At 55.4% G+C, this 24,527-nt stretch overlaps 1 protein-coding gene across 50 annotated transcripts in view; it reads left to right on the forward strand.

Annotated features, from left to right (window-relative positions):
* Positions 1-24,527, forward strand: part of CELF4 (CUGBP Elav-like family member 4) — a 299,094-nt gene that overhangs the window by 264,835 nt on the left and 9,732 nt on the right. For 3 of the 50 annotated variants that reach the window (XM_058692255.1, XM_058692258.1, XM_058692261.1), the window contains exons 4-13: positions 2,754-2,882; positions 3,331-3,410; positions 3,824-3,967; positions 5,097-5,244; positions 7,365-7,514; positions 11,248-11,313; positions 12,713-12,796; positions 17,770-17,853; positions 22,852-22,930; positions 23,334-23,505. In XM_058692255.1, coding sequence (XP_058548238.1) covers positions 2,754-2,882; positions 3,331-3,410; positions 3,824-3,967; positions 5,097-5,244; positions 7,365-7,514; positions 11,248-11,313; positions 12,713-12,796; positions 17,770-17,853; positions 22,852-22,930; positions 23,334-23,505 — 1,136 coding nt within the window. Of the gene's footprint in view, positions 1-2,753; positions 2,883-3,330; positions 3,411-3,823; positions 3,968-5,096; positions 5,245-7,364; positions 7,515-11,247; positions 11,314-12,712; positions 12,797-17,769; positions 17,914-18,459; positions 18,605-22,851; positions 22,931-23,333; positions 23,506-24,527 lie in introns of all 50 variants that reach the window. The other 47 variants (XM_058692256.1, XM_058692260.1, XM_058692262.1 and 44 more) reach the window with 27 other exon arrangements.

The raw sequence follows: 24,527 nt of genomic DNA on the forward strand, positions 1-24,527 counted from the left end.
TTTTTCCTTCCCAGGGAGGAGACGGAATTTCTAAACCTGAGGGCCAGGGATTAGCAGGAGGCAGGGGGTTTCACTTCATTGTCTTTCCGGAAATCCCATTTAGTTGGATTCCTTAAAAGGCGCTGGGGCTGAGTGGGGGACAGGAGTGCAGAGTTGTAATGACTCATGACTCCACTGAAGGCTTGAGAAGCTTCCTCCACTTCATGGAAAATGTTGCTGCTGCTTCTGGGAGTTAAACATAAGCCACTGCCCCTCTCCCCTCTGTCTCTGCCCTCTCCTCTGCCATCTCTGCTCGATGCTTTTTGTTTCTGATTCTTTTCCCTCCATTTCTGCCATTTTCCTTCTCCCTCCGCTCCTAACCTCATCTCCCCCCATCTTTCCCCAGCTTCACCCCTCCACTTTCTCTCTCTCTCTCTTCTTCTTGGTTTCCTGGCCCAGAATTTGGAGTCTGTGAGCCCTGAAGATGGGGCCGGGGTGTGCCTGGCCTTGAGATGGCCCAAGAAGCCACCTGCTTGCCCGGGAAGGGGCAGGTGGCTAGGCAGGGGCTCCAGGCCCCAGAGCTTTGACAGAAGCCCACTAATGGTGAAGGGCTAGACTGGGGTGCCCTGGTCCAGAAGCAGTAACAACAACTGGCAATGATGCCCTGTAGGGCATGGAAGGAGCTGGGACCCAGGACCACCTCATCACTGAGGACTAGCCCAGTGCTAAGTGCTCTGGGCTAAGAGGTACTGACAGGGCAGAGGTCAGGGCTTCCTGAAGTAGAGGACTCTGGGGTGGCTTGTGAAGCAGTGCAGGGACCAGGTGGTTTCCTCTGCTTTGCTCCAGACCCCAGGACACCTCCTCAGCTCTATGTGAATTCACCTGGCAGTCTGGGCATGGGGAGGTTCTCTGGGGCAGAAGGTAGCAAGTACTCTGAGTACAGAGAGACATAGACTCAGAATGCTCTCACATTCGCAGGAACCAGAACTCAGAGCCATTTGCAATTTGGGGGTGTACGTTTCTGCAAATAGGCTGTGTGTGCCTGTGTTTGTCAGTCATTCGAGAGTCAACAAACATCTAGTGAGTGCCTGCTGAGTGCTGCTTCCACAAGGATTCTGTTCCAGCTCCTATGGCTGCATAACAATTTAGCCCCAGACTGAGTGGTGTAAAATAACCATTTGTTACACTCATGGATCCTGGGGGTTAGGCATTCAGACAGGGCACAGCATGGAAGGCCCATCTCTGCTCCAAGATGCCTGGTCCTCAGCTGTTAGATTCAAAGGCTGGGGGCCGGAATCATCTGCAGATTCATTCTGCCCATGTCTGGTGGTCGATGTTGGCCGTCAGCTGGGGACATGAGTTCCTTCTCATGGGGACTTTCTTGTGAGCTAGTTTTGAGTCTCGAGTTCTTCACAGCAGGGTGGCTGGCTTCTCACAGAGAAAGCATTCCCAAAGACAGAGCCAAGTAGGAGCGCCTCCCTTTTATGACTTAACTTGGAAGTCAGCAGGCTTCCTTTGTGCCATTCTTTATTGGTTAGAGCAGTCAAAGCCCCACCCTGATTCGAGGGGAGGGAGCACAGGCCCCACCTCAGTGGGAGGACTTAACGTCACATCGTCACATCGCAATAAGCTTGTGGGATGGGAGATCCTTCGGCAGTCACGGCTGCTACAGAGCCGCACAGTCCAGTGTGATTCCTGCTACCCTAAGCACGCGGCCAAATGGTGTCAACAAACCGAGTCGTTCTAAACCCCCTGGGCGGGGGGAGACTGGTGCCGGAGCCCAGCCTTCAGGAACAGGTCCCACAAAAGTGTCCAGGGCTACATTTTTGCAGCATGAACTAGGAAGGGCCAGACCAAGGAAGGGACACCAGATGGAGGTACAAACAATGTAGGATAAAAAGAAGGTGTGACCCTGGGAATGACATAGGGCATTCGTTTGTCCACTCCGTAACTCTGTCCTGAGGGCTGACTAACTGGCACTCCAGGCAAGGCCTGCTCTCTTCCCCCAGGGAGCATCCATGGGGTGGGGGCAGGGAGCTGGACAGAAACCAAAGCAAAGCAGTAAACGATGGTCCTTTGGAATCTGGGCCTTGAGAGACAGAATCTGAGACAGAGAATAAAGGAGAGCAGGAAGGAGGGGCCTTGATGAAGAGGCAGTATTTAAACTGAGACCTAGAAGGCGAGAAGAATTCAGCCTTGTGATCAGGAGGCACTTCAGACAGAGGGAAGGACAGATGCAAAAGCCCTGTGGTGGACTTGCCTGTTGTGAGTTAATTTTGGCATCTGGGGGTGAAAGTGGCTGAAGAAGATAGTATGTAGCTAAGAGGAAGGAGAAAGGGAATGCAGGGTTGCCCAGATGCCCCTTGTGCCACCGCTGTGCCATCCGTGTGCCATATAGGTGGGCAGCCAGACCAATGGCCTCACTCCCTCTGTGTGCTGCCTGCCCTCTGGGCGGGAGGGGGCACAGTCGCTGCAATCCAGCCCCCTTGACCCAACCCTTCCTCCCTCACCTCCACCTCTGGCTTTGCTCTCCCTCTCTCCCAACCCTCTCACCCTGTGGCCCTCCTGCTCTAGCTGCGTCCAAGCCCTCCCCCTCCAGCTAAGAGCCTTCTTGCCTGCCCAGCTCCTCCCCCTCCTCCTCTTACCCTCCGGTTGTACCCTCTTACCACCACCCCCTCACCACCCCCACCCCCCACCCCCGCCCGCCGTCCGGGCCCGCCCGCGTGCAGCCCGGCTCCTCTGGCCCGGGTAAGCATCTCCTAATTTTGTTCCAGAAGATAGAAAACTCTTCGTGGGCATGCTCAACAAGCAGCAGTCCGAGGACGACGTGCGCCGCCTCTTCGAAGCCTTCGGGAACATTGAGGAGTGTACCATCCTGCGCGGGCCGGATGGCAACAGCAAGGGTGCGTGGGGGCGGGGCGGGGGAGCGGGCGGGCGAGGCCTTGGGCCCCACAGCAGCCCCCCAACCCCGGCCAGTCCTGGGCCTCCAGCTGGCCCCGACCTGCGACTCGCGAGCCGGGGAAGGATGCTTGGAAGGGGCAAGGAGGTCCGGCCTGAGGATAAGGGAAGGCCGCCATCCAAGTCCAGAGAGGGGCAGGGAGACTTAAAATAAGGATGCTTTTAAGTCTCCGTCCCCGTCCAGGTCTTTCTCTGTTTCTGTGTGGTTCTGTCTTTGTGTTTCTCCGTGTCTCTCTTTCTCTCTCAGTCTCTGTGTCTCACCCATTCTGCTTTCATCCGGGATGCGCCCTCTCCCCTCGGCCCCTCCGGTGACTCACCTCTCAGCCCTCGCGCTTCTAAGGCCTTCCTTGGGCCGGCCCTCGCGCCTTGGCTCAGCCTCTCCCGTCCCCCCAGGGTGCGCCTTTGTGAAGTACTCCTCCCACGCCGAGGCACAAGCCGCAATCAACGCTCTGCACGGCAGCCAGACTATGCCGGTGAGTGGGGCGCTCCCGGATGAAGTGAGGACCCCGCGGTGGCCCCAGAGGGACCGAGAGCTCCGCAGGGCCCCGCCTGCCCTTGAGCTCCGTGCACACTTTGCCAAATGTGGGGCGCTCACAGCCTCCTCAAGAGGCAGGAAGGCGTTGTCATTATCCCCATTTCCCAGACAAGGACACTGAGGCCCAGAGACGTAAGGAACTGGACTGCCTCTAGATTAAAAAACGCCTGCCGTGGGGTTAAGATCCCAGACAGCTGGGCGAGTGCAGGCGCTGGAACGTGCTGCCCAGCTCCATCCCTCCCCCTCCCCAGGGCCCTCCCCCAGAGGATCGGGTGGGTCCCGCCAGGGCAAGGACAGCTGGGAGAGGAGGCAGCTGGGGCAAGTGGGCCTCACGCGCAGTCCTGGCTGCAGGGAGCCTCATCCAGTCTGGTGGTCAAGTTTGCCGACACCGACAAGGAGCGCACGATGCGGCGAATGCAGCAGATGGCCGGCCAGATGGGCATGTTCAACCCCATGGCCATCCCGTTTGGGGCCTACGGCGCTTACGCACAGGCAGTAAGTGGGGGCGCAGCCGAGTGAGGGGCGGGGCCGTGCGCGCAGCTGTTCTCTAGCTCACTTTGCTCAGAGCCTGGGAGAGCAAGGACGTCTAAGTGTGCTGAGGGGAGCCCTGCTCCTGGCCCAGAATATCCTGCTGTCCTGGAGCATGAGGAGTGATGAGGAGTGAACCCAGGGAGTAGAGACCAGAGGGGACTAAGAGAAGTCTAGGCCAGTGCAGGGTGGCTTCCAGGAGGAGGTGGGCTGCTATTCTGGTTCTATAGAGAAGGAGCTGGAGAGGCCTCTAGGCTGGGCAGCAAGGTGGGGTGCCCTCAGCGCTCTTCCACTAGTCAGAGTCTAGGAAGCACCACCTGGAAGTGGTGAGAGAGGTGCCCGTGCTTGGTTGTCACCACTCTACTGCCCTCACTCATGGGAGGCGGTCATTCCCGGCAGGGCTCCTTTGAGGTGCCCCAAGGCCCTCTGCATCCACACTTGCCCCGCGGTCCCTTCAGACCCTGCCTTATGCTGCTGGCCATCCACTTCTTCCCTCCACACTGGAGCCAGCTCTGCCCCTGTCTCCCGGGAGCTGACCCCAGACTTATAACCACAGCCCCCACAGGGGTGGCCCTGAGGTCGGCCGGCGTTCCGGTTCTAAAGATATAAGCTCACTTCACTTCTTCATCAGTGTCCAAACTTGGCCATGTGACCAACCTACCCAGTCCCCGCTCACCTTTGTGAGGACACTGGGGGTGCCCAGAGTTCTATTCATGATTCTCCTGTTGCTTCTACCGAACAGACTCCAAGTTAGGACCACCTTAAACAAATCCATGCCAAGTTAACTCTATAGAAGCTCACCTAACATGTCTCTGGAGCTCTGGTTGTCACATCTCCATGGATGACAGACCTTTCTTAGGGCTGACCGGCACCGATGGAGCCAGTCCCCTCCTCCTCCCCCTCTACAACTTTAGAGTCCCTAAGACCCTGTCATTACTTATGAATACAGTTCTCTCAGAGGGTGGGGGTGGGGGGATATATCTGAACTCCCTGGGTTTCAGGGCCTGGGAGGCTGGTCTCCAGGAGCCAAGCCCCCTGGTGGGGAGGGCTGCCCCCCTGGAAGCGCATGATATTTTTTCCACTTCCTCTGCCCCAGCTGATGCAGCAGCAAGCGGCACTAATGGCGTCAGTCGCACAGGGCGGCTACCTGAACCCCATGGCTGCCTTCGCCGCCGCCCAGATGCAGCAGATGGCGGCCCTCAACATGAATGGCCTGGCGGCTGCACCCATGACCCCAACCTCAGGTGAGCGGCCAGGTACCAACACTGGACCTGGTGTGGCAGGAAAGCAGCAGGTGGGACCTATTATTTGGCCAATTTCATCTACTGGTGGACCTTCCCACGGCCAGAGCACATGATGTATGGGCCCAAGCAGGCTTCATCTTCCGGAAGTTTGTAAGTGTTCTAATCCCAGAGCGCCTGGGTGGGTCAGTAGGTTAAGCGTCTGACTTCATCTCGGGTCATGATCTCAAGGTTCACACATTTGAGCCCCACGTCGGGCTCTGTGCTGTCAGCTCAGAGCCTTGAGCCTGCTTCAGATTCTGTCTCCCTCTTTCTCTGCCCCTCCCCCATTCACATTCTCTCTCTCTCTCTCTCTCTCTCTCAAAAATAAATAAAAACATTAAAAAAAATTTTTTTAAATGTTCGAATCTCTGGAGACCTAAGGGAAGATGGGATGTGGGCCCCATGCAGTCAATGATATGATTTCAGGGTGGTGAAAGTTTCACTCAAGTTATTGAGCCATATCAGGAAGCAATTCATCTTGATCTCTTTTCTAGATCTCTAGAAAGAAATTCACATGAAAACACCTCCTCACTTTGAGGTCTGAGGGGAAAAAAATCTTGCCCATTCTGTGGCCTTATTAGGTTCCTGGCCTAACCAGGGAAGGAGCCCCAGTTTTTTCACTTTTCTTTAATCCAACTTAGATTCATTGGCTTTTCCCAAGACAAGTGCAAGAGAGATAAGCAAGAGAGATAAGCAAGAGAGAACCTCAAGAATTATTAAAGGACAGCAGGTTTGGAAATAACCCCATTCATAAAGCACGTTCTTTTTTTTTTAATATTTATATTTGAGAGAGAGAGAGTGCACACAAGGAGGAGAGGGGTGGAGAGAAATAGAGACAGAATCTGAAGCGGGCTCTAGGCTCTGAGCTGTCAGTACAGAGCCCAACGTGAGGATCGAATTCATGAGCTGTGAGATCATGACCTGAGTGGAAGTTGGATGCTTAACTGACTGAGCCACCCAAGCTCCCCAGGATGTTCTTAATTAGATCTTGGCTATTGTTCAGTTAAGTGATTCTCAACCTGGGCCAGTTTTGTCCTCCCGCCCACCCAGGACATCTGGCAATGTCCTGAGACATTTTTGGTTGTCACAACTGGTAGGGGGAGTGCTACTGTAGTCTAGTAGGTAGAGGCCAGGGTTGTTGCTAAACATCCTATGATGCCCAGGAGAGCCCCTCACAATAAGGAAATGTCTGTCCTCAAATGTCAGTAGTGACAAAATTAAGAAACCCTTGTCTAGTCCCAAGGCCTGGCCCAACACCCCAGGTTCTCATTCATCCAGCTTCCTCAGCTCCCTGCACCATACTGGCAGCCTTCCTGACATCCAGGAGCTGTAGAGATTCCCTGATTCCTACAGGAAGAGGAAGGCCCTTTCCAGTATAATCATCAGTATGCCATCCACACCTTGGGCTCCACCCACCTAGAGAAGGCACAGGGTATTGTCATCTGACCCTGACTTTACCCTTGTCACAATGAGCATCACCATTGCCTCCACTGGAGGAGGCCTCAGCATCTATTTGGTGTATGAATAGGGCTGAGTCTGGACTTTGCAAAGGGCTCTCTCCTTATGTGCAAGGGAACATCAGAATTAAGACCTCCTCCCACCTGAGTAGCAAAACTCCTTCATGGGGAGCCAGATCAGCCCCTCAGTGATGCAGACAAGAGAGCAGAGCCAGCAACTTAGTAGCCCCGTAGTGGCTAAACAAGGACCAGCCCATCCTGACTTAGCTGGGGTGAGCAACATCCACTAAAAAAGATGAAAGGAAGATTAAGTGTAGTCAAAGTCAAGGACACTGAGAATAGTTTATGTGCTGCAGGTCCAAGGCCATGCTGCAGTCACTGGTCAGGGAAGCTTTCTTGGGGTGGGCCAGAGTTGGACTCTGCCTTGAAGGATGGATACAGTTGGGATGAGTGGTGTCACCATGAAGGGAGATAACCCCAGGCATGATTCACAGATAGGACTGACTTGGGAGGTCTTTTCCCAGGCCCTTGGAGCCAAGGGATAGAGCTCCATGGGTCGGCCTTCCTCACCTTGGTTCTGCTTGCCTCCCCTCCTCTTCCACCCCTCTGTACTTCTGGAACCAGGTGGCAGCACCCCTCCAGGCATCACTGCACCAGCTGTGCCTAGCATCCCATCCCCCATTGGGGTGAACGGCTTCACCGGCCTCCCCCCACAGGCCAATGGGCAACCTGCCGCGGAAGCTGTGTTTGCTAATGGCATCCACCCCTACCCAGGTAAGCACATCTGGCAGCCCTTCCTTCCCCACGCAGCACATTCCTCATCCATTCTGTCCCTGCCCTTGTTTGTAACAGGGAACATGTGGCTCCTACTCTCTGCCTGTTCCTTGGTAGAACCCCAAATGTGATCAGAGAGAGCCAGCCTCTTGCCCTCCTTCAGGGAGCCCCTGGTTGGAGAGAAGAGACCAGCCCATTCCTGGAGCTCTGTCAGGAAAGAGAAGAGAACAGATATGGTTGTACACTGACATAGAGAGGCTAGTAACTGCAAGTTAATTGAGAGTGAATTTGGCCCATAGGAAATGAGTGGAGAGAGACACTAAAAGAATAGTCATACTTAGTGTTAAGTAGGAAAAAAATCTCTTATATGGACGAGGCAGAGGCATATAGATTTGACATTTTGACTAGTACATACTAGTTTGGTCCCTGGATCTGTACAAAACTGTGGTTGGCACTTCGGACAAGTGTGTCAGAACCATGGATAGCACCCCAGTGCTTCTTGCATAAATGCTGGCCTACAAGACCCAGGAGGCCTGTTCCTGATGCACTTTGTTCCTCTCAAACTTAGCATGTCTCTTGTGGTGAGAGTACCCAGCTGCTTGCAGCAGCTCCTCTCTCTGGCCTTGAAGATGGACTGACTTTAGAGCAGGGAAGCTGGGCCTAAAGCCCTAAGGGAGACTGGCAAGGGGCAATGTAATAGAGATGTGAAGAGGGCTGTCCTCCTTCCTGGAGGGCAGATGGTTACAGTACAGAGTCCCTGTAAGTACTAGTAAGTGCCCGGTCTGCGGCAGATGAAAGAGGGGTGGGGGGCTCCAGAAGGAGAACAGGACATGGGCCTATCCCCTGGGAGGTCAAAGCCAGTCAAGAACACAGTATACATTGACAGCATAATGAGACAGTAAGGCAGAACAGAGCATCATCAGGAGCTTCCTGAGTAGGAGGCCCAGATCAACTTTAACAGATGGATAGGAATTAGAGAGGTGAGGGCGAACGAGGAACATAGTCTGTAGAGGAGGCTGTCCCGGAGGCCCAGAGGCAGGGGCCCCTTCCTGACAGGGACAAGGGGTGGTAAGGAGTTTGGCCCAACTAGGACAGAGGAGGTCAGCTAAGGGGGCAAAGTAGTGCCCTCTACTCTGCTCACCAGAATCATCTGTGTGTCTTTGTGAAATCACAGAAGCCCAGAGATTTTGATTTCAGTGTCTGGAGTGAGGCCCAGACATCCATAGAATATGAGAGTTCCACCAGCAGCAGAGTGCAAGGTCACTGTGCTAGCAAGAAATAGAGACTTTCCTGACTTTGACCTTGGAATTGTCTCTGATCTGATCCCAGAGGCTGGGATCCGTCTGGATCCCCACTCACCGCCCTGGGCCGCCAGGGCCAGCCCCCTACCACGTTGCTCCACACTTCTCCCCTCACTGCTAGGAGAAGCCAGAGAATCCCAGAGTAAAGGGGCAGGGCCAGAGGATCTGGACTGTTGTTGAAGGATGAAGACTCCAGGCTGGCAAGGGAGGCAGGGAGAGGTTCGGCAAGCCAGAGGTGGGAGAGACCCCACCAAGCTCAGGTTCTTGGGCTCCTCCCCACTCTGGCTCATGAGCTGGGAGATACAGTCCCCAGCACATCTGGGTGGTTTCATTTCCCCCCCTCCTCCCTGCCCGCAAGCCCATCTGGATCTCTGGATTTTGACAAACCTGTTTCTTCCCCACCCCCACCAGCATCTGTGAGCTGTTTCCCTCATGGAATTTGGAAATGTTCCTCTCCCCCATTTGTAACAATCTGCCACATCCCATAAACAATTCCCTGCCAGAGCAGGGGGGAGGGATGAGGGAAGGAAAGGAGAAAAGTAGTACATTAAAAAAATTAATTTACCATCTTTAAATGCGGAGTTTGGAGCTGCTATAATGAGCGAGATCCTTCAAAGTGTTCACTCTTTGGCAGTTACTAATGAGGTCATTAAGCAGAGAAGTAGAGAAGGGTCTCAGAAATGTTTTTCTCCACTTCCTAGCCCCGGGTAGCTTCTCTGTCCTCCCCTCTCGCTCAACAAGATCATGTTGGAAGCACTCAGTGTGGCCTTTATTGCCACATAACACCCCCGAAGGGGTAGCTCTCACAACTGCTAAGGACCGTTCACTCCTTACGTCACAGAATGTGCTCAGCACTTGCTATGATTCTGGCCCTGTGCTGGGTGAGCTGCCATGTAAATTGTGCAGGTGATATTTTGCATAGGCCATCCAACTGGCCAGAGGAAGAGACACCTTTTTCTAATTTGCATAAAGGCACTTTGTGTTTGAGCAGCTGGGAAGACTGAGAGGGCAAAGCTAGACATGGCTCTCCAGAGAGCTGGGGCTGGTAGAGGAGTCAGGCAGAGGGGGCAGAAGGGTAGAGAAGACCAGCCCGACAAGCATCATCACCATTACCACCTCCCCACCAGGAGCTCCTGGCTCCAGTCTCCGACTCGAGGGAAATAGACGGATAGGGTTTTGTCCTGGGACAACCCCAGGCAGGAGGGGCCTGCATCCTGACCTGTCTTCAGCTCTCCACTCTGAGCAGTCCCCTCCTGGGCCCAGCTCCCCTGCAGCCATCTACGCTGTCTCCCAGGACCACTGCCCCTTGGATTTTCCCTGGGCTCCCCTGCAGCTCAGGTGCTGTTGTTCTAGAGGAAGGTTACCGAGAGGTTTAGGGACAGGAGCTCGGAAGGGAAGTTTGGGAATTCTTCCTGGTCTGCAGGCCCCAAAGCCTAGCACTACCAGCCAGCTGGCTGGCCTGGGTTGCCAGGCAGATATAAGCCCAGATAATTGTCTTCCTGCCTTGCTGTGTTATCCACTCTGCCTTGGACATGTTGAGGCTGGATCTGTCTGGGTCCCCACTCGCCAACCTGGGCCTCCAGGGCCAGCCCCCTACCACGTCAGTCATCAGTGGGTGGCCTTGGTCACCAGAGGCAGTGCCCACATTCGCCGGGCTTTTACCCGCAGCACCTGTAGACACAACAGAGGCAACAGAAATGGGCCAAGCCTTTGCCCCAGTCCAGCTTCCCCAGGTTGCTTGCAAGAGTATCAGCCTAAGGCTCCTCTCTTTACACTGGGCAGTAGACAGCCCAGACTCACGAGATCAGGTGGGAGGAAGGTCCTTGGTCTTGTGGTTCTTCAGTTTTTGGGGCCACATGGGGCAGACCTTATCTGTGTGGCCAGTTCCTGCTGAATGTGTCTCGGCCGTGACCTCAGAGTGCAAGGCCTCCTTGCCTTGTGCAAACTCCCTAAGGATAAAGGAGAGGTCCCTGTGTTTGAGCAGCACGGGTGGCCCAGGAGGACAGTGTGGCAGGATGAAGCCTCCCATGCCCTTCATTTCACCCAGCTGGGATCTGCCCCTGACTTGTGTTGGGGATAAGTGAGGAGGAGACCACCCTCTTGGTAACCTCTAGCCTCCTCACCCGTTTTCCCACAGCCCTTGTCCAGGACCAGGTCGCTCAGGTATCTTCCCACCAAGCCCCTCATGGTGGAGCCCTCCTCTGGCATCTCCTTCCCGTCCCTTCACAGCCTTTCCATGAGCGACCCATCCCACCCTACCCCACCCCAAGCCGGCTGCAGCCTGAGTCCCCCAGCCCCCAGGCAGGGTGGGGGCAGACGCCACAGTGGCTGGGAAGGGCAGTGCAGCCGAGGCATCATCTCCCCGGGCACGGTGGGGGAAAGGCTGGTCTGGGTGGGCATCGCTGATTTCTGCTCCCTTGGCTCCCCTGCAGCACAGAGCCCCACCGCCGCGGACCCCCTGCAGCAGGCCTACGCTGGAGTGCAGCAGTATGCAGGTCGTTAGTATCCTCACGTCCCCACACCTGGGGCACCAATGCCTCCTTTCCTCCCCAGGCCTGGGCCCCAAGCTGGGGAGGGGACGGGGAGGAGTGGGAAGGGCGGGAAGGGTATCCTGGAAGAGGACCCGCTCCCCTTCTACAAGCCCCCAGCATTCAGGCAGTTTACTTCTGATGGCCGGTACCCTTTGCAGCGGGGGGTGGTCAGAACTTCACACGAGTAGGTGAGCCAGGCTGAAGCTCTGGGCAGATACCCGGCTCTGAGGCCGGACTTCCCTCCCAACCTTGGTGCTTCCAGGGCTGGTTTGTGCTGGGGGAGAGGCCAGAATTCACAGTCACTGGTCTGGCAAATGTAGATGCCTGGGTTTGAGGGAAGGAGCGACCCTGGAAGAGAAGCAGTTCTGCTCCTTCCCCCATCCACATCCAGGCAGCAGGAATGGGGCTCCAGCGAGGGGACATAGGCAGCCAGAGGTAGAAAAAAAGAAGTGAGAAGAGATAGTCTTGGGGCCAGCAGATGGCCTTAGGTCACTGAGTGGGGAGGTGATCAGCCACTGTAGGAAGCCCAAGGCAAGTTATCAGTCATTATCCTCTGTCTGTCTTTCACGCACACACACACACACACACACACACACACACACACCATAATCATCTCTGCCCAGCCAGTCTCCTGCTGTCTGGCCAGGTCAGAAAGAGCCAGCAATATCTCTCCTGAGGGCAATATGGAGACTCTGGTGAAGCTGGCCTCTCACATCTGGAGGTCAGGGGAAGCTCTCTCACCTGCTGGGACCCTTGAACTCTGACCTCAGATCCTGTACCTTTGGAGGCAGGCCAGGCTGGGGACAGGGACTGGCCATTCCTGTTCCACCTCTGACCCTTTCCAATTGAACCCAGAAAGTACCAAGTTTGGCCAACTGAGTCCTTTGCCCCTGAGAACCACCCCCTGGCAGGATCCCAGAGGCCAAGCTCATACATAGGGTGGCACCCCATCTCCCACACAGGTGCCATCTGAGTGGGAGGAGGGTACAGGTGCCAGAGTCAGCCCTGGCTCAAGGAATGGGGATTCCTGGTGGTGTGGGTGATCTTGTGCGGGCACTCCAATGTTTTTGATGGTCCGTTATTGTGGATTATCCACAAATGCGGGTGCTCCATTTTTTCAGAATAAGCTTGCCTTCCCCCAACTGCATGCACGCGCGCACAAACACACACACACACACACACACACACACACACACACACACTGAACTGGCTTTATCTTAAGTGGCTAAGCTAAAACGCCCCTTTTGGCTGGTCTGCTTTTACTGCTCAACACTGAAGTTTCTCTCTTTCTTCCTGCCTCTCACTCTGTCTCTCTCCATGTCACTGTCGCTGTCTCTCCTCTCGCCTCTTCTCTTTGGCCCTCCAGCAGCCGCCTACCCTGCTGCCTATGGTCAGATAAGCCAGGCCTTTCCTCAGCCACCTCCAATGATCCCCCAGCAACAGAGAGAAGGTGAGTTTTTGAGCTGGGGCTCCTAGGCCCCTCCCCACCCCCTTCTGTCCCCAAAGGGGCTGCTCACCTGGGCCTTTGGCTGGGGTGTTTCGTTTGAAAGGTGACCATGTTTGTGTGTGGTGTTGAGGAGGGTGAGGGAAGACAGCCCAATCATGACATGGCGCATTTTCCAATCCAAACATGGAGGTGGGCTTCTCAAGGGCAGCTCTGGAAACCCAAGTGGCAGGAGGGCAGGAAGGTGGAGCCCTGGAAGAGGTGGGGGTCCGAGAATCCCCCATCCCCTGATGGGCAGGATTTGGCCAGTGGAGAGGAAGGGGAGAAGTAGGAATTCTCACCACGGGGCCGGAGTAGGGAGACCTGTTCATCACGGACAGGAGAGCTTGTATCCTCTGGGTGCTCCCAGCTGGAGCTCCCAGGGTGAGACTCCACAGGCAGGTGCGGGAGTGGGAGTGTCTCTGTGCAGTCTAGTGGAAGGAGAGGTGCCTGGAAAGTCACATCCAGAGGCCCTGGTGTGCACAGGGCAGGCAAGGCCAGTGGGGTTTGGGAGGCTGGGATCTGATAAAGACCCTCAGTGTCTTCCTGTTCCAGAGACTAGAGACCCACAGGGAGCTGGATAAATAAGCCCACCCTCAGGATTCTGTGGGCATGCTCACAGAGAGCCCAGTGGGGGGGGGGGGGCAGGGATACTAACAAGGTCTTGCCTTCCCCAGCCCATGAAAAGGGTTACCCACCAGTGAGGCCACTGCATCTGTCCCAGGAGCCCATTTGGCCAGAGGATTCCGATGGTCTCCAGATAAACAGCTCATAGTCCCTGCAGCATAGGTCCCCAGAGCCAGGAGATGTGGGTTAGCCCTGGAAAGGACCCCGGAGTCTGCTAGTCTTAATGCATTGGTCTGACGGGCCCCAAGCATGCCCCAGATGGCTGAGAACCTGGACTTCTAAGCAAATCCATCTGGATCTGACTCCCAGTTTATGGCCACCTTCTTCCCCTTCCCCTTGATGTCCTTACCTATAAAATGAGAACAGTGAGGATTAGTTGCTAGAGAAGCATGAAACTCAAAGCTCACGTCTGACTCAGAAGTCCAGAAATTTCCTATGGATTTCTCGCTGTGCACACAGCCTTTCCTTCACCAAACCGTCATCCCTCCAAAGTTGTACATGATGCCCACCACCCCAGTTGACACACACTGGGCAGCTCCTGAGATATGTGTCATCACCTCTCCACGGCTAGGAAGGCCAAGCTACAGGAACCCAGAGGAGTGTGCGGTGGGGCCCCTGCCCACAGCCTGCGAACACGGCCTGCTCTGGCTCTGTCCGGAGTGACATCTGGGCCCCGCTGGTGGTGAAGTGGGGGCGGGGGGTCCAGCAGCCCTGCCTCCACCAGAGGGTCCCTTCATTGGTCTGTGGCCCTTGAGCCTGCTTTGCTCCTGCCCTCCTCCCCTTCAGTCCAGCTCTTCCAGTGCCATGTCAGTGAGAGCAGAGCCATGAAGGGCAGGGTCCAAGAGTCCCAGTCTTGTCCGTCCAAGCCCAGACCAGAGCACAGTGCCCACAGGCACTATCACCCCACTGGCCTTAGGCTGACACACCCTCAGCCCGCAGTCAGTGCCCTGCATCACTCTGGCCTGTGGGCTCAGGGGTCTCTAAACTCTGCCTCACACACACACACACACACACACACACGCCTGCAGGTCAGTGCTTCTCTGACCAATACACAGGTTAGCCCCTAACCCTGGCCTTAAATAGACTGAGACCCTCCATCTACTCCCTGTTCGTCCTCTCTTACACTCTGCACCACCCCATGTATCTCACTCTGCACTTCTCATACCTTCCTTCATCTCTGAGCAGCTTCAGCTCCCTACCCCTGTGCCCAGCTCCCCAGACCAGACCTGGTGAGGCCAGTCTCTGCTCCAGCCACCTCTCAGTTGCGGGATCTCCCTTTATTGTCCACACTCTTCCTGACGGGAGCACAGGACGAGCCACCATAGGAGAGCAGGGCATGGGGAGGGGTGAATCGTGGACCCAGATGTGTACAGAACCAGGTTTCATACAAGGGTGAGCTCATGGTGCTGGGAGCGGGGCTGTCAGAGAAGGCTTCGGGGGCCTTGGAAGATGAGGTCTTCACACATAAATATGGACAGACAGACATTCAAGGCAGGGAGAACAGGAACAAAGGCATGGGTGCTGCAAAGTATGAGGTGAGCCTGGGCTTGGGGACGGGACCAGGTGGGGAGACAGGACGGGGTGGGCTGCAGCCAGACCAGAGTCATGTCCACAGTGTTACATGAAGCACAGGTGAGAAAGAAGGCTGTGTTCCTCCAGCCATGACAGTGGTTGGCCCTTTCTGTCATGGTTACCACCCCCTGTGAATGTCACTGATGTACTTGGACACACTGGTTGTGGGAGAGACCTCCTTCCAGGACCTTGTCTTTGAGCCGAGCCTGAAAACCAACAGATGCCTGAATTCCTGGAGGCTCTCAGCTCCACAGATGGGTTGAGGTTACCCTCGGGGCTGCTCCAATCCTGGCTCTGCCCAGGGCTGCAGTGTGGCCAGAATAATCACCTCCTGTGTCTGGAGCCCTGCTTCACCATTTCTCAGAAGGCTGGGTGGGACCAGATTGATCTTACAGTCCTGCTGGTGATGCCATCTGGATGATGTACCATCTGTGGATGAGGAAATGCAGGAAGGGCTTGGGGGTGGAAGACAATGTATGTGCTCCCTCTGGAGGGGTGAGGGGCAGGGGGCTAGGCTGGGGCTGTGAGAGCCATTCCTGTGAAGTTCAACGACACACCATACTGATGGGATGAGCCTGTGGGCTCTGACTTTGAAGGCTCTTTGAGACTTTAAGTTGAATAGATATAACATCCACATAAAGCATCTTGTCGAACTTGAAGTGAGGGTCCCAGGTTCAAGGCAGGTGGCTACATGGGGTGGGACAGTGAGGGAAGCCTGAAGAATGGGATGGAAGGAAGAAGGAAGGCAGTGCTGGGGGAGGGGCAGGAGGGCAGGAGAAGGCAAATGCCCCTGCCCCCTACAGCTCCCAATCTGACTGCAGAGAAAACCTCTCAGATCGAATGGAGAAAGAGCCTCAGACCACAGATTGTAGACTTAGGGAGCACTGGAAAAGAGAAGGTATGGGGAGAATCTGGGTGGGAGTCCTGGAGGAGGTGTGGCTTAGATTAGGCCTTCAAGCTGATTTCTGCCCGGAGGGCACTCACATCTAGCTGGGACCATCAAGGGACGCATTCAGAGTATGAACCAGTGAGAACATGGCATGGCTGGAGATGGGGTAAGCTTGGGGGACTCAGCAGCAGGGACCCCTGGAGATGGGTGAGGGAGCATGCTTGCGTGAGTTCTGAATGCGCCGTCAGTAGGCACTTTTCCTGGGAGACAGTGGTCCAGGAAGGAGAGGCTGAGGGTGGGAGGCTGAGGGTCGATGATGCAGGATGGGGACCAAGGACCCAGGAGGTCAGACGCTCAGAGGGTCGCTTTGGTGGTCAAAGGGCTCTTTGGAAGGAACAAGGAGGAGAGTGAGGGTCCAGAGACTTGCTCCTGAACTGGGTTACCTGGCAACCTCACCTGTCCCAGAGAAGCAGGATGTGGTTCTGGCCTTGCAGCCACACACAGCCCACATCGATGCCTTACTACCTTCACTTTTGAGCTCATGCTTAGTCTCAACCAGTCTCTGGTCAGAGCCTCGGTTCTTCTACGTCTCTAACAAATGCAGCTTTGCATGGCCTCCACAGGTTGGAAACCATCACTGGAATGACCACATTCTAAAAGGTTAATAACACGTAGCATACTCTGTTTAAAATGGCAAGAAAGAGATGAATCATCTTGGAAATATTTCCATTTCAAAGTTAAAATTGAGAATTATGGTTATTTAAACAAAACATAACTCTTTAGCTGTTTGGAAATTTTAGAAATCCAAAGGCTTCAACAGTGTTCAGGGTTTCTGGGCACAGAGATTTATGATAGGGAGAGAGGAAAGCGCAGAGTTCAGAGGCAGATGGCCTGGGTCCATATCCTGGCTCTCTCACCTCAGCCATGTGATTTTTGGCAGGTGACTTAACCTCTCTGGGCCTCCATTTGCTCATCTATAGTGGGAGTGATGACAGTACTTGCCTCAGAGGGCTGCTAGAAGATTCAGTGACATAACCTACATATAAAGCGCTTAGAAGAGCCTGACATGTAGTTCACGCTGTAGAAGTGGCAGGTTGTTACCGCTGTCAGGAAATGGGGAGCTCCATGTAATAAGGCTTGCGGGTACCCCAGCTAATCACGGAGCCGTGCCGTGAAACCCCTCCTGTGCACCTAACCTGTCGGAGGAGGCTAGAGAAGTCCTGATGTCTGCACTCGGGACTGGGGCTGAGTGAGAGGTTTGGGGCAGGGGAAGGTTGGGCACCAGGTGGGAAGCAGTGGCTGCGGATTTTGGAGGAAGATGGGCCAAGCAGCAGCCAGCCAGGAGGTCCCAGCTGGGGCCTGCCTGTGGGACGTGACAAGAAGCTTCTCACCTGGCACCACGGGCCTGCTGGGCTGCCCAGGGCCATTCCAGAGCAGACGCTGGGCCGGAGGGCGGCCGCCTGGCCTTCCCCAGCTCTCCCTACTCCTGCCTGTCCTCAGCACCTCCTCTCCCTGGCTGACCAGGCCTTGGCACATTTACCCCCTTCACTCATCAGCTCTGCCCCTGGAGCGAGTTGCCAGGCACCATCTTATAGATCCATTTTGCAGCAAAGGTGACTGAGGCACAGAGAGGTTCAGTGACTTGCCCAAGGGCAGGGCGGAGAACAGAGCTCAGGCTTGGGGCTCAGCAGTCCCCACTCCTCCATGGCCGCCCTTGGATCTTGGATGAGACCCCCCCTCCCAACCTTGCCCCCCTCCCTGCTGCCGCTGCCTAACTCGCTCACCTCTCCTCTGTCTCTCTCTTCCCCCCACCCCGCCATCCCTCCTCCCTGCCCCACCCCCCCCACCGCAGGGCCCGAGGGCTGTAACCTGTTCATCTACCATCTGCCCCAGGAGTTTGGGGACGCTGAGCTGATGCAGATGTTCCTCCCTTTCGGTAATGTCATCTCCTCGAAAGTGTTTGTGGATCGGGCGACTAACCAAAGTAAATGCTTTGGTGGGTAAAGATAACAAACCAACTAGCTTCACCCAGGACAGGGCGGTGCTCGCACCAATTTACCGGTGTCCGACTGCTTTTAACCTGCTCCTTCACATCGCCCCCATCCCCAGGTGCTCCCTATGGCCCAGCCCCCAGCTTCCACCTCCCACTCCTCTTCTCTCTGCTACTGTTCTTTTGGCTTCTTGGCTTTCCCTGCCCGCCCGTGCCCCCCCTCCCCCATCACAGTCCAAGAGACAGGTCCCCCTGCCTGCCACAAGGCCCAGTTTCCACCCACTGAGAAGGGGAAGGAGTCACCTTGGGCCAGGGTGGTGGAGGCATCGAGCAGAGCCCATTCTCCCAGCAGCTCCCCGTCTTGCAATCATAGAGGCCCTGGTGGATGCCACGCATGATCCTTGGGGTGGGGGGTCTGCCCAGCTGAGGCCCCTATCCTGCCTGCCCCTTGGCCTCCTCTCTGTCCTGCCCCTGCCGCCCTTCTCTGTCTACCCTGCTCTTTGCTCCCCTCCTGCCACCCACTGAACCCTCCTTCCCCCACCACTCCCTCAGGCCACCAGAGCCACATTGCTGAGGAGTCAGGAAGAACAAACTGGTCCTGCCCTCAGGAAGCCTCAGGTCTGAGCTTAGATGAAAATCATGCCTACCCCGCAGCACTGAAGTCTGCAAGGCACCAAGTAATGGAGCAAAGAGAAAGGCAGGTGGATGGAAACAGTGAGGAAGGGGAGGGAACTCTGCAGAGGGAGAACAAAGTGGGTGTGGGAGCCTAAGGACAGTGAATGAGGGAGCCAGCAGGAGGCTTGGGGAGAAGGGATCCTGGGAGGCCAGCTGTGAGGGAGGGGCTGTGTTGGGGGGGCTGACCATCAGACGAGGATGCTCCTGGGATGGAGGCAGAGGGAGATGAGGGGAGGTCCTTGAGCTGAGAGTAATAGAAGGAAAATACAACTTTTAGGAAGTGTGCATGGTGGCAGGATGCTAGACGGGACGGGGGACTTGGGAAGATTTGGAGTATGGTTGTCAGATAAAATATAGCGTTCCCAGTTAAACTGGAATTTCTGATGAACAATGGATGCATCTTTTGTGTGTAAGTATGTCCCAAATATTATATGCAATATGTTCCATGCAATATTGGGGATATACTTACAGTAAAAAAAAAATTCATTGTTTACCTGAGATTTCAATTCAACTGAGCATCCTGTGTTTGGATTTGCTGCAGACTTCCTGGAATTCGGCCTCTCCCACACCTCTCCCCTCCACTCCTCCTTAGCTCCTCTCCTGCCTTCTCTTTTGCCTCTATTAGCTGTGCCTCTGCGGCTAGATCCACTCATGGGTCCCCAAGGAGTGAGGAGTCCAGTCCCCAGAAGAGCCACACATGGGACCCTTGCCATTTTTTGCCAGGTTTTTTTCCCTGCTTTTTCTGAAAATCATCTTCTGTATACCTCTACTCTGGCTCTTTCCTTTATTCCTGAACAGACAGACTTCTAGCACAAAACATCCACTGGCCTTAGAGAAGGATGCGCTCCTGCCTTGAGGGCCCGGCTGGGCCCAGTCGTTCCTCCCAGAGCCCCTCGGGTTCCCATGTGTGCCTGCCAGAAGCTTAGCTCTCCAGGTCGAACCCCAGATCCCGGGTCTGTGAGGACAGTGTAGGGGCCTGTGTTACCTGGGGAACCCCGATCACAGCTTGGGACGGTGTAGGGGAGACCATACAAGTGTGTAGAAGTATCAGCAAGCCCATGTTAAAGAGATTCCAGTTTGGAGACCACTTTCCCAGAACCATGAAAGGCTTGCGGGTTTTAGATAATATTCCCCAAAGCAGTCAAGACCTTTGAACCTTTGTCCCTTGCCCTCTGGCAGCCGCCACAGGAAGTTTGTGGTACTTGGAGGGCATAGAGTTGCCCCAGGAGTTCATTTGTCTTTGGGTATGAGGAGACAAAGAAAAAGACAGAGACAGGGGTTGAGCCCCTCCCTTGTTGGACTGATACTTCTCCTGACAAATTACAATTACATATGTAAGAACAACAAACTGGAGATTATTGCCTTTGCTCTTTAAATAAGCCTTGAATGTTCCCTACATCAGAAGACAGACATCTGCTAAGAGCCCACAAAGCTCTGGGCACCTGGACCAGCAGGCTTGGTCTCAGGCCTCAACCTTGGAGCATTTGTGCTGTGGCTCCTGTGAACACAGCCCGTTTTTTCGAAGCCATTCTTGGAGTCTGCCCCAGACACTACCCTTGCCATTTGCCTATTTAAATTCTCCAGGACCAAGGTTTTTTTCCCTGCTTTTTCTGAAAATCATCTTCTGTATACCTCTACTCTGGCTCTTTCCTTTATTCCTGAACAGACAGACTTCTAGCACAAAACATCCACTGGCCTTAGAGAAGGATGCGCTCCTGCCTTGAGGGCCCGGCTGGGCCCAGTCGTTCCTCCCAGAGCCCCTGGGGTTCCTTTTTTCTTGCTCTGGCAGCTGAGTTTTCCGCAACTCCCCCGGAGACCTTTAGTGTGAGAACCAGCTCCGGCACTCATTCAAAGGCAGGTCATTTAACTCAGAGCCTCAGTGTCCTCATTTGTGAAATGAGGACACCGGTAGTCATTTCTCAGGGGCGGGGCCCGGTGTGAGGTTACAGGAAGGTGGCTGTGTGTGAGGGGCTTTGCCAGAGTAAACCCTCAGGAGATGCGAGAATGCCCTTTGTTCCCAAAAGGAGGAATCGTTTTTGAGTAAATGTGGTCCTATGTTAAAGTGAACCCCTCAAAGGCCACACTTGTTCTTTATAAGCATAAACAGAATCTCCCAGGGGGCTTTGTGAGCTGATGTGCAGCGCTAATGGTAGCTATGTTGGAAGAAGGGCTCGGGGGATACCAGGAAGGTATCCTCCCCACATGGCTCCCCACAGTCTGTGAGGCAGGAACCTTCTCAAGGCTGGGGGAGATGGGGGGGGGAAATCAGACTCTGGGAGGAGGGAAGTAATCCTAGAAACCACAACAATGGGAGATGGTGTCCAGAGCCCCGTTCAGCAGCCCTGACTGCTCACCAGTTAACAAAACTAGTTGAGGAAGAGAAGTTTCTTTGAGCCTGGAACCCTTCCCAACCCCCTGGGGCTTCGAGAGACTCTAAACTCTTCTGTGAAGGCTGGGCTTCTTCCCTGCAGGACCTCTTCTCCCCCACTCTCCCCACTGGGTGGCTGCCTCTCTGCCCTAGATAGCACCTCCAGCCCTTCTGTCTTTCTCCCAGCTCTTCTCTGCTTTGCTCAGATTTGTTTCCTGCAAAAAGAGCCACTGAGGACAGGGGGCAGGTGGCGAGGTAGAGTTGGAGCTGACAGGCCAGCAGAGGAGAGAGGGGTGGAACCTGTCACCCTCAGTGAGGCTGTCTGGTCCCAGCAGGGAAAGAAGATTTAGTTCAACCACCTTCCTAAATCTGGGGGAGAGCAGTGTAACAGACTTACAGTGCACAGCTTTGAAAACTGTTCTGCTCTGCTAAGACTTGACTGTGGTCATCGGACGCAGATGTTGGTGGGGTGAGGGATTGGCCGGCGGGGAGATGAGAGGAGGAGGTAGAAGGATGCCTCATGCCGATCTCCAACTATGGGCAACCTGCAATCTCTTCTGTTTTGGCATATGGACTTACACAGATGTTGGTTATGTTTCTCTGGGCCCGACTCACCAAGACCGTCTGAGCTCACGTGCACCTACTCTTGTGTATACTCACTGCGTGTACACACACCCTCTCCCCCATCTTTGATGGCTCATGGCTGTAAGGACAAATGTGAGCAAACATGAGCGAAAGCAGGAAGGAGACAACAGAAGGAGGAAAGAGGCCAGTGGAGGCAGTGTCTAGGGCAGAGGTAAAAAGACAGAGTTATCACATAGGGAGAGTGAGGGAGGGGTCACGGACAGGCCCAATGTACCACGGACAGCCAAGAAAACAGCTAGATCTTCTGTGGGGTCTGTACACCTGTCACTTACATATCTCAAGGCCATTTGGAGACAAACACCCCAATGAGACATTTGCAGGATGGGAACCTCGCCAAACTTAGTTTTGTATATTTTGCAGGATCTAACTCCATTTTACAAGAGAAAGGACCTCTAAAGTCAAATAAATTCCAGGAAATATTAGGCTAAACAAAGCTATAAAGGTTTATTTACTGGAGGACTTGGGGCAGGTGGGGGGGGGGGGTGTTGTTTGTTAATGTGCCTTGAACTGTCCCAGACTGGCATAGTGGTAAGCCTACTTGACCACAGAAGCCCCTTTTTCAGAAGCACCAATTAGGGCCAGTTTAGGAAACGCTAATGTAAAATGTAGTCTCTGTAAGGAGTTGCATTCAAAGGACAAGAACCTTTGTCCTTAGAAGGAGAGACAGACACCCTTTCCCAAAGGGTGACTTCTAAACTAACTTTCAGAACCGTACCATCCCCAACTGGGAACTGCTTGTTTCAGAAGGTGACTGGGAGCCATAGACGGTTCTGTATCTCATTCTGGGATGTTGGGAGGAGTGAACCTGTGAAAAGCACTTATGCAGTCCCTGGGTAACAGGGAAGGTTCTCAACTAAGTTTTACTAATAGTGTTAATTTGTACACCACTATTGTTATTGTAGATACCATGAGGGGTTCGTAGGGGACACGTGCTTAGAATCCAGGGCAAGAGCACCTACTTCCCAAGCCTTGGATTTTTACTAGGGAGGTGCTGACAGCCCCTGGGTGCGAAGTGGTGGGTTTCTGCGAGTGGGACTGGATTTAGGCAAGTGTCTGCCACGAGCCTGGCTGGGGGCAACCTTGCCCAGGACCGGGAGGGGGGCCGAGGGCCGTGAGGACTGTCAGACTGTCAGCCCCTGCCCTCCCCGCGGCCAAGGGGCCCTCGCGAGGGGGGGGGGGGCGGCTGGAAACGGCGGTGGAGAGGTTTTCTCCGGGGTGCCCCCCTCCCTCCCCCTCGCACTCCTCTCTCTCCCCAGGCCGGCACTCTGTGCCCTCCCGCTGCCAGGCCCCCTCCTGTCAGGGAGGACAGTGTCCAATAAACTCCTCCACCCGCAGGTGTGTCCGCCCTCCCACCGAAGGAGAGGGCTGAGGTGCCGGGGCCGGCCGGGGTGGGGGGCGAGGGCGCCCAGGAAAGTGGCGCCGCCCAAAGCCGCGGTGGAGCTGGGGAGGCCCTGCCGGGCGGCGCCGGTCGGCGAGGCCTGGAGCCCCGGACACGCCCACCCCGGGAGGGGCCGCGCGCTCGCGGGCTGTGGGGGGCGTGAGGCCGGGCCGGGGCGGGGCCCCGAGGGGGGGAGGAGCCTCGAGGCCCCCCCCCTCCTGCCCGAGGCGCGGCGGGAGCGCAGGGTGGGGCCGCCGCCCGCCCCGCCCCGCCCCCGGGCCCCGCCCTTCTCCCCACCCACCCCTCCCCGCCGGGGCGGCCCCGTGGAAACCCAGGCCCTCGTCCCTCGTGTCTCGCCAGGCTTCGTGAGCTTCGACAACCCGGCCAGCGCGCAGACCGCCATCCAGGCCATGAACGGCTTCCAGATCGGCATGAAGAGGCTCAAGGTGCAGCTGAAGCGGCCCAAAGACGCCAATCGCCCATACTGAGCGCCGGCGGGAGCGTCCCCCGGGGGAGACCAGGACTCGCACAGGTAACCGGGGGCGGCCGGGGCGCGGGGACGGGGGGGTGGGGGGTTGAGGAAGGGACACCGGACGGACCCGCCGCCTCCTCTGGCCTTCTTGAGCTGAACCTTCACTTGCCTTGGACCCGCTGCGCCCAGCTCGACCTGCTCCTCACCGGGTGCCTAGGGGACAGGCCTAGAGCTGTGGTCGTACCGGCAGAAATGGGCATGGCCATCCCCCTGTTGCAGAGCCAAGAGAAGCAGGAGTGAGGGAACCTTGCTGAGAAGGTGGGGTGAGCCCTGGGCCTGTACACCCAGGTCTACATAGTAATCCTGTTTGCCGAAAACCCTGGGGTGAGCCTGTGGCAAGCTCGGGGACTGGGAAACTTTGGTGGGGGGAACTGTCCACATCTCCTGGGGCCTTCTACTAGACTCCCTGGTTCTCCCCTCCCCATCTGTCCTATCTTGAGGGCTGGTGGACTTTAGACAGGTGACTCCCTCACCCCTCCAATTCTAGAGCTCAGTCAGTCTGGGGCAGAAGCTGAGGAGGGTGATGGCACAGCACTGGGCCAGCTACCCTGCCTGCTTTAAAGAGGCCATGACAAGTGGACAGTCATCACTTTTCCCTACTCAGTCTTGGTTCTGCCTTGCAGCTGGAGAAAAAGTTGCCCATTCCTCTTCCAGGCCACTTGTTCCCCTGGGTGAAGCAGCTTCCTGGGGAAAGGAGGGAGGGGGGAGATGTACCAGGCCCTCCTTCAACCTGGTATCCCACATTGCTGTGCGCTCCTGTAGGCCCAGCTCACCCACAAGCCAAAGGCAAGCCTCCAAGCTCCTCCGCCCTGCATTCCATCAGCAGTACTGTGCACCAGTCCCACTTAGGAACTTGGGACTCAGCACTGAATAAGACTGGCAAGAACCTTTGTCCTTAGAAGCGGAGACAGACAATAAACAATGACATGTGACCAAAGAGTAAATTATGTAGTGTGTCAGAATTGTTGGTTATAGTTAAATCAGGGAGTTAGGGTAGGCCTTGTTGAGAAAGTGACATTCGA

Source organism: Neofelis nebulosa, chromosome 11 (assembly GCF_028018385.1).
Source record: "Neofelis nebulosa isolate mNeoNeb1 chromosome 11, mNeoNeb1.pri, whole genome shotgun sequence".
In the NCBI taxonomy this organism is placed as follows: domain Eukaryota; kingdom Metazoa; phylum Chordata; class Mammalia; order Carnivora; family Felidae; genus Neofelis; species Neofelis nebulosa.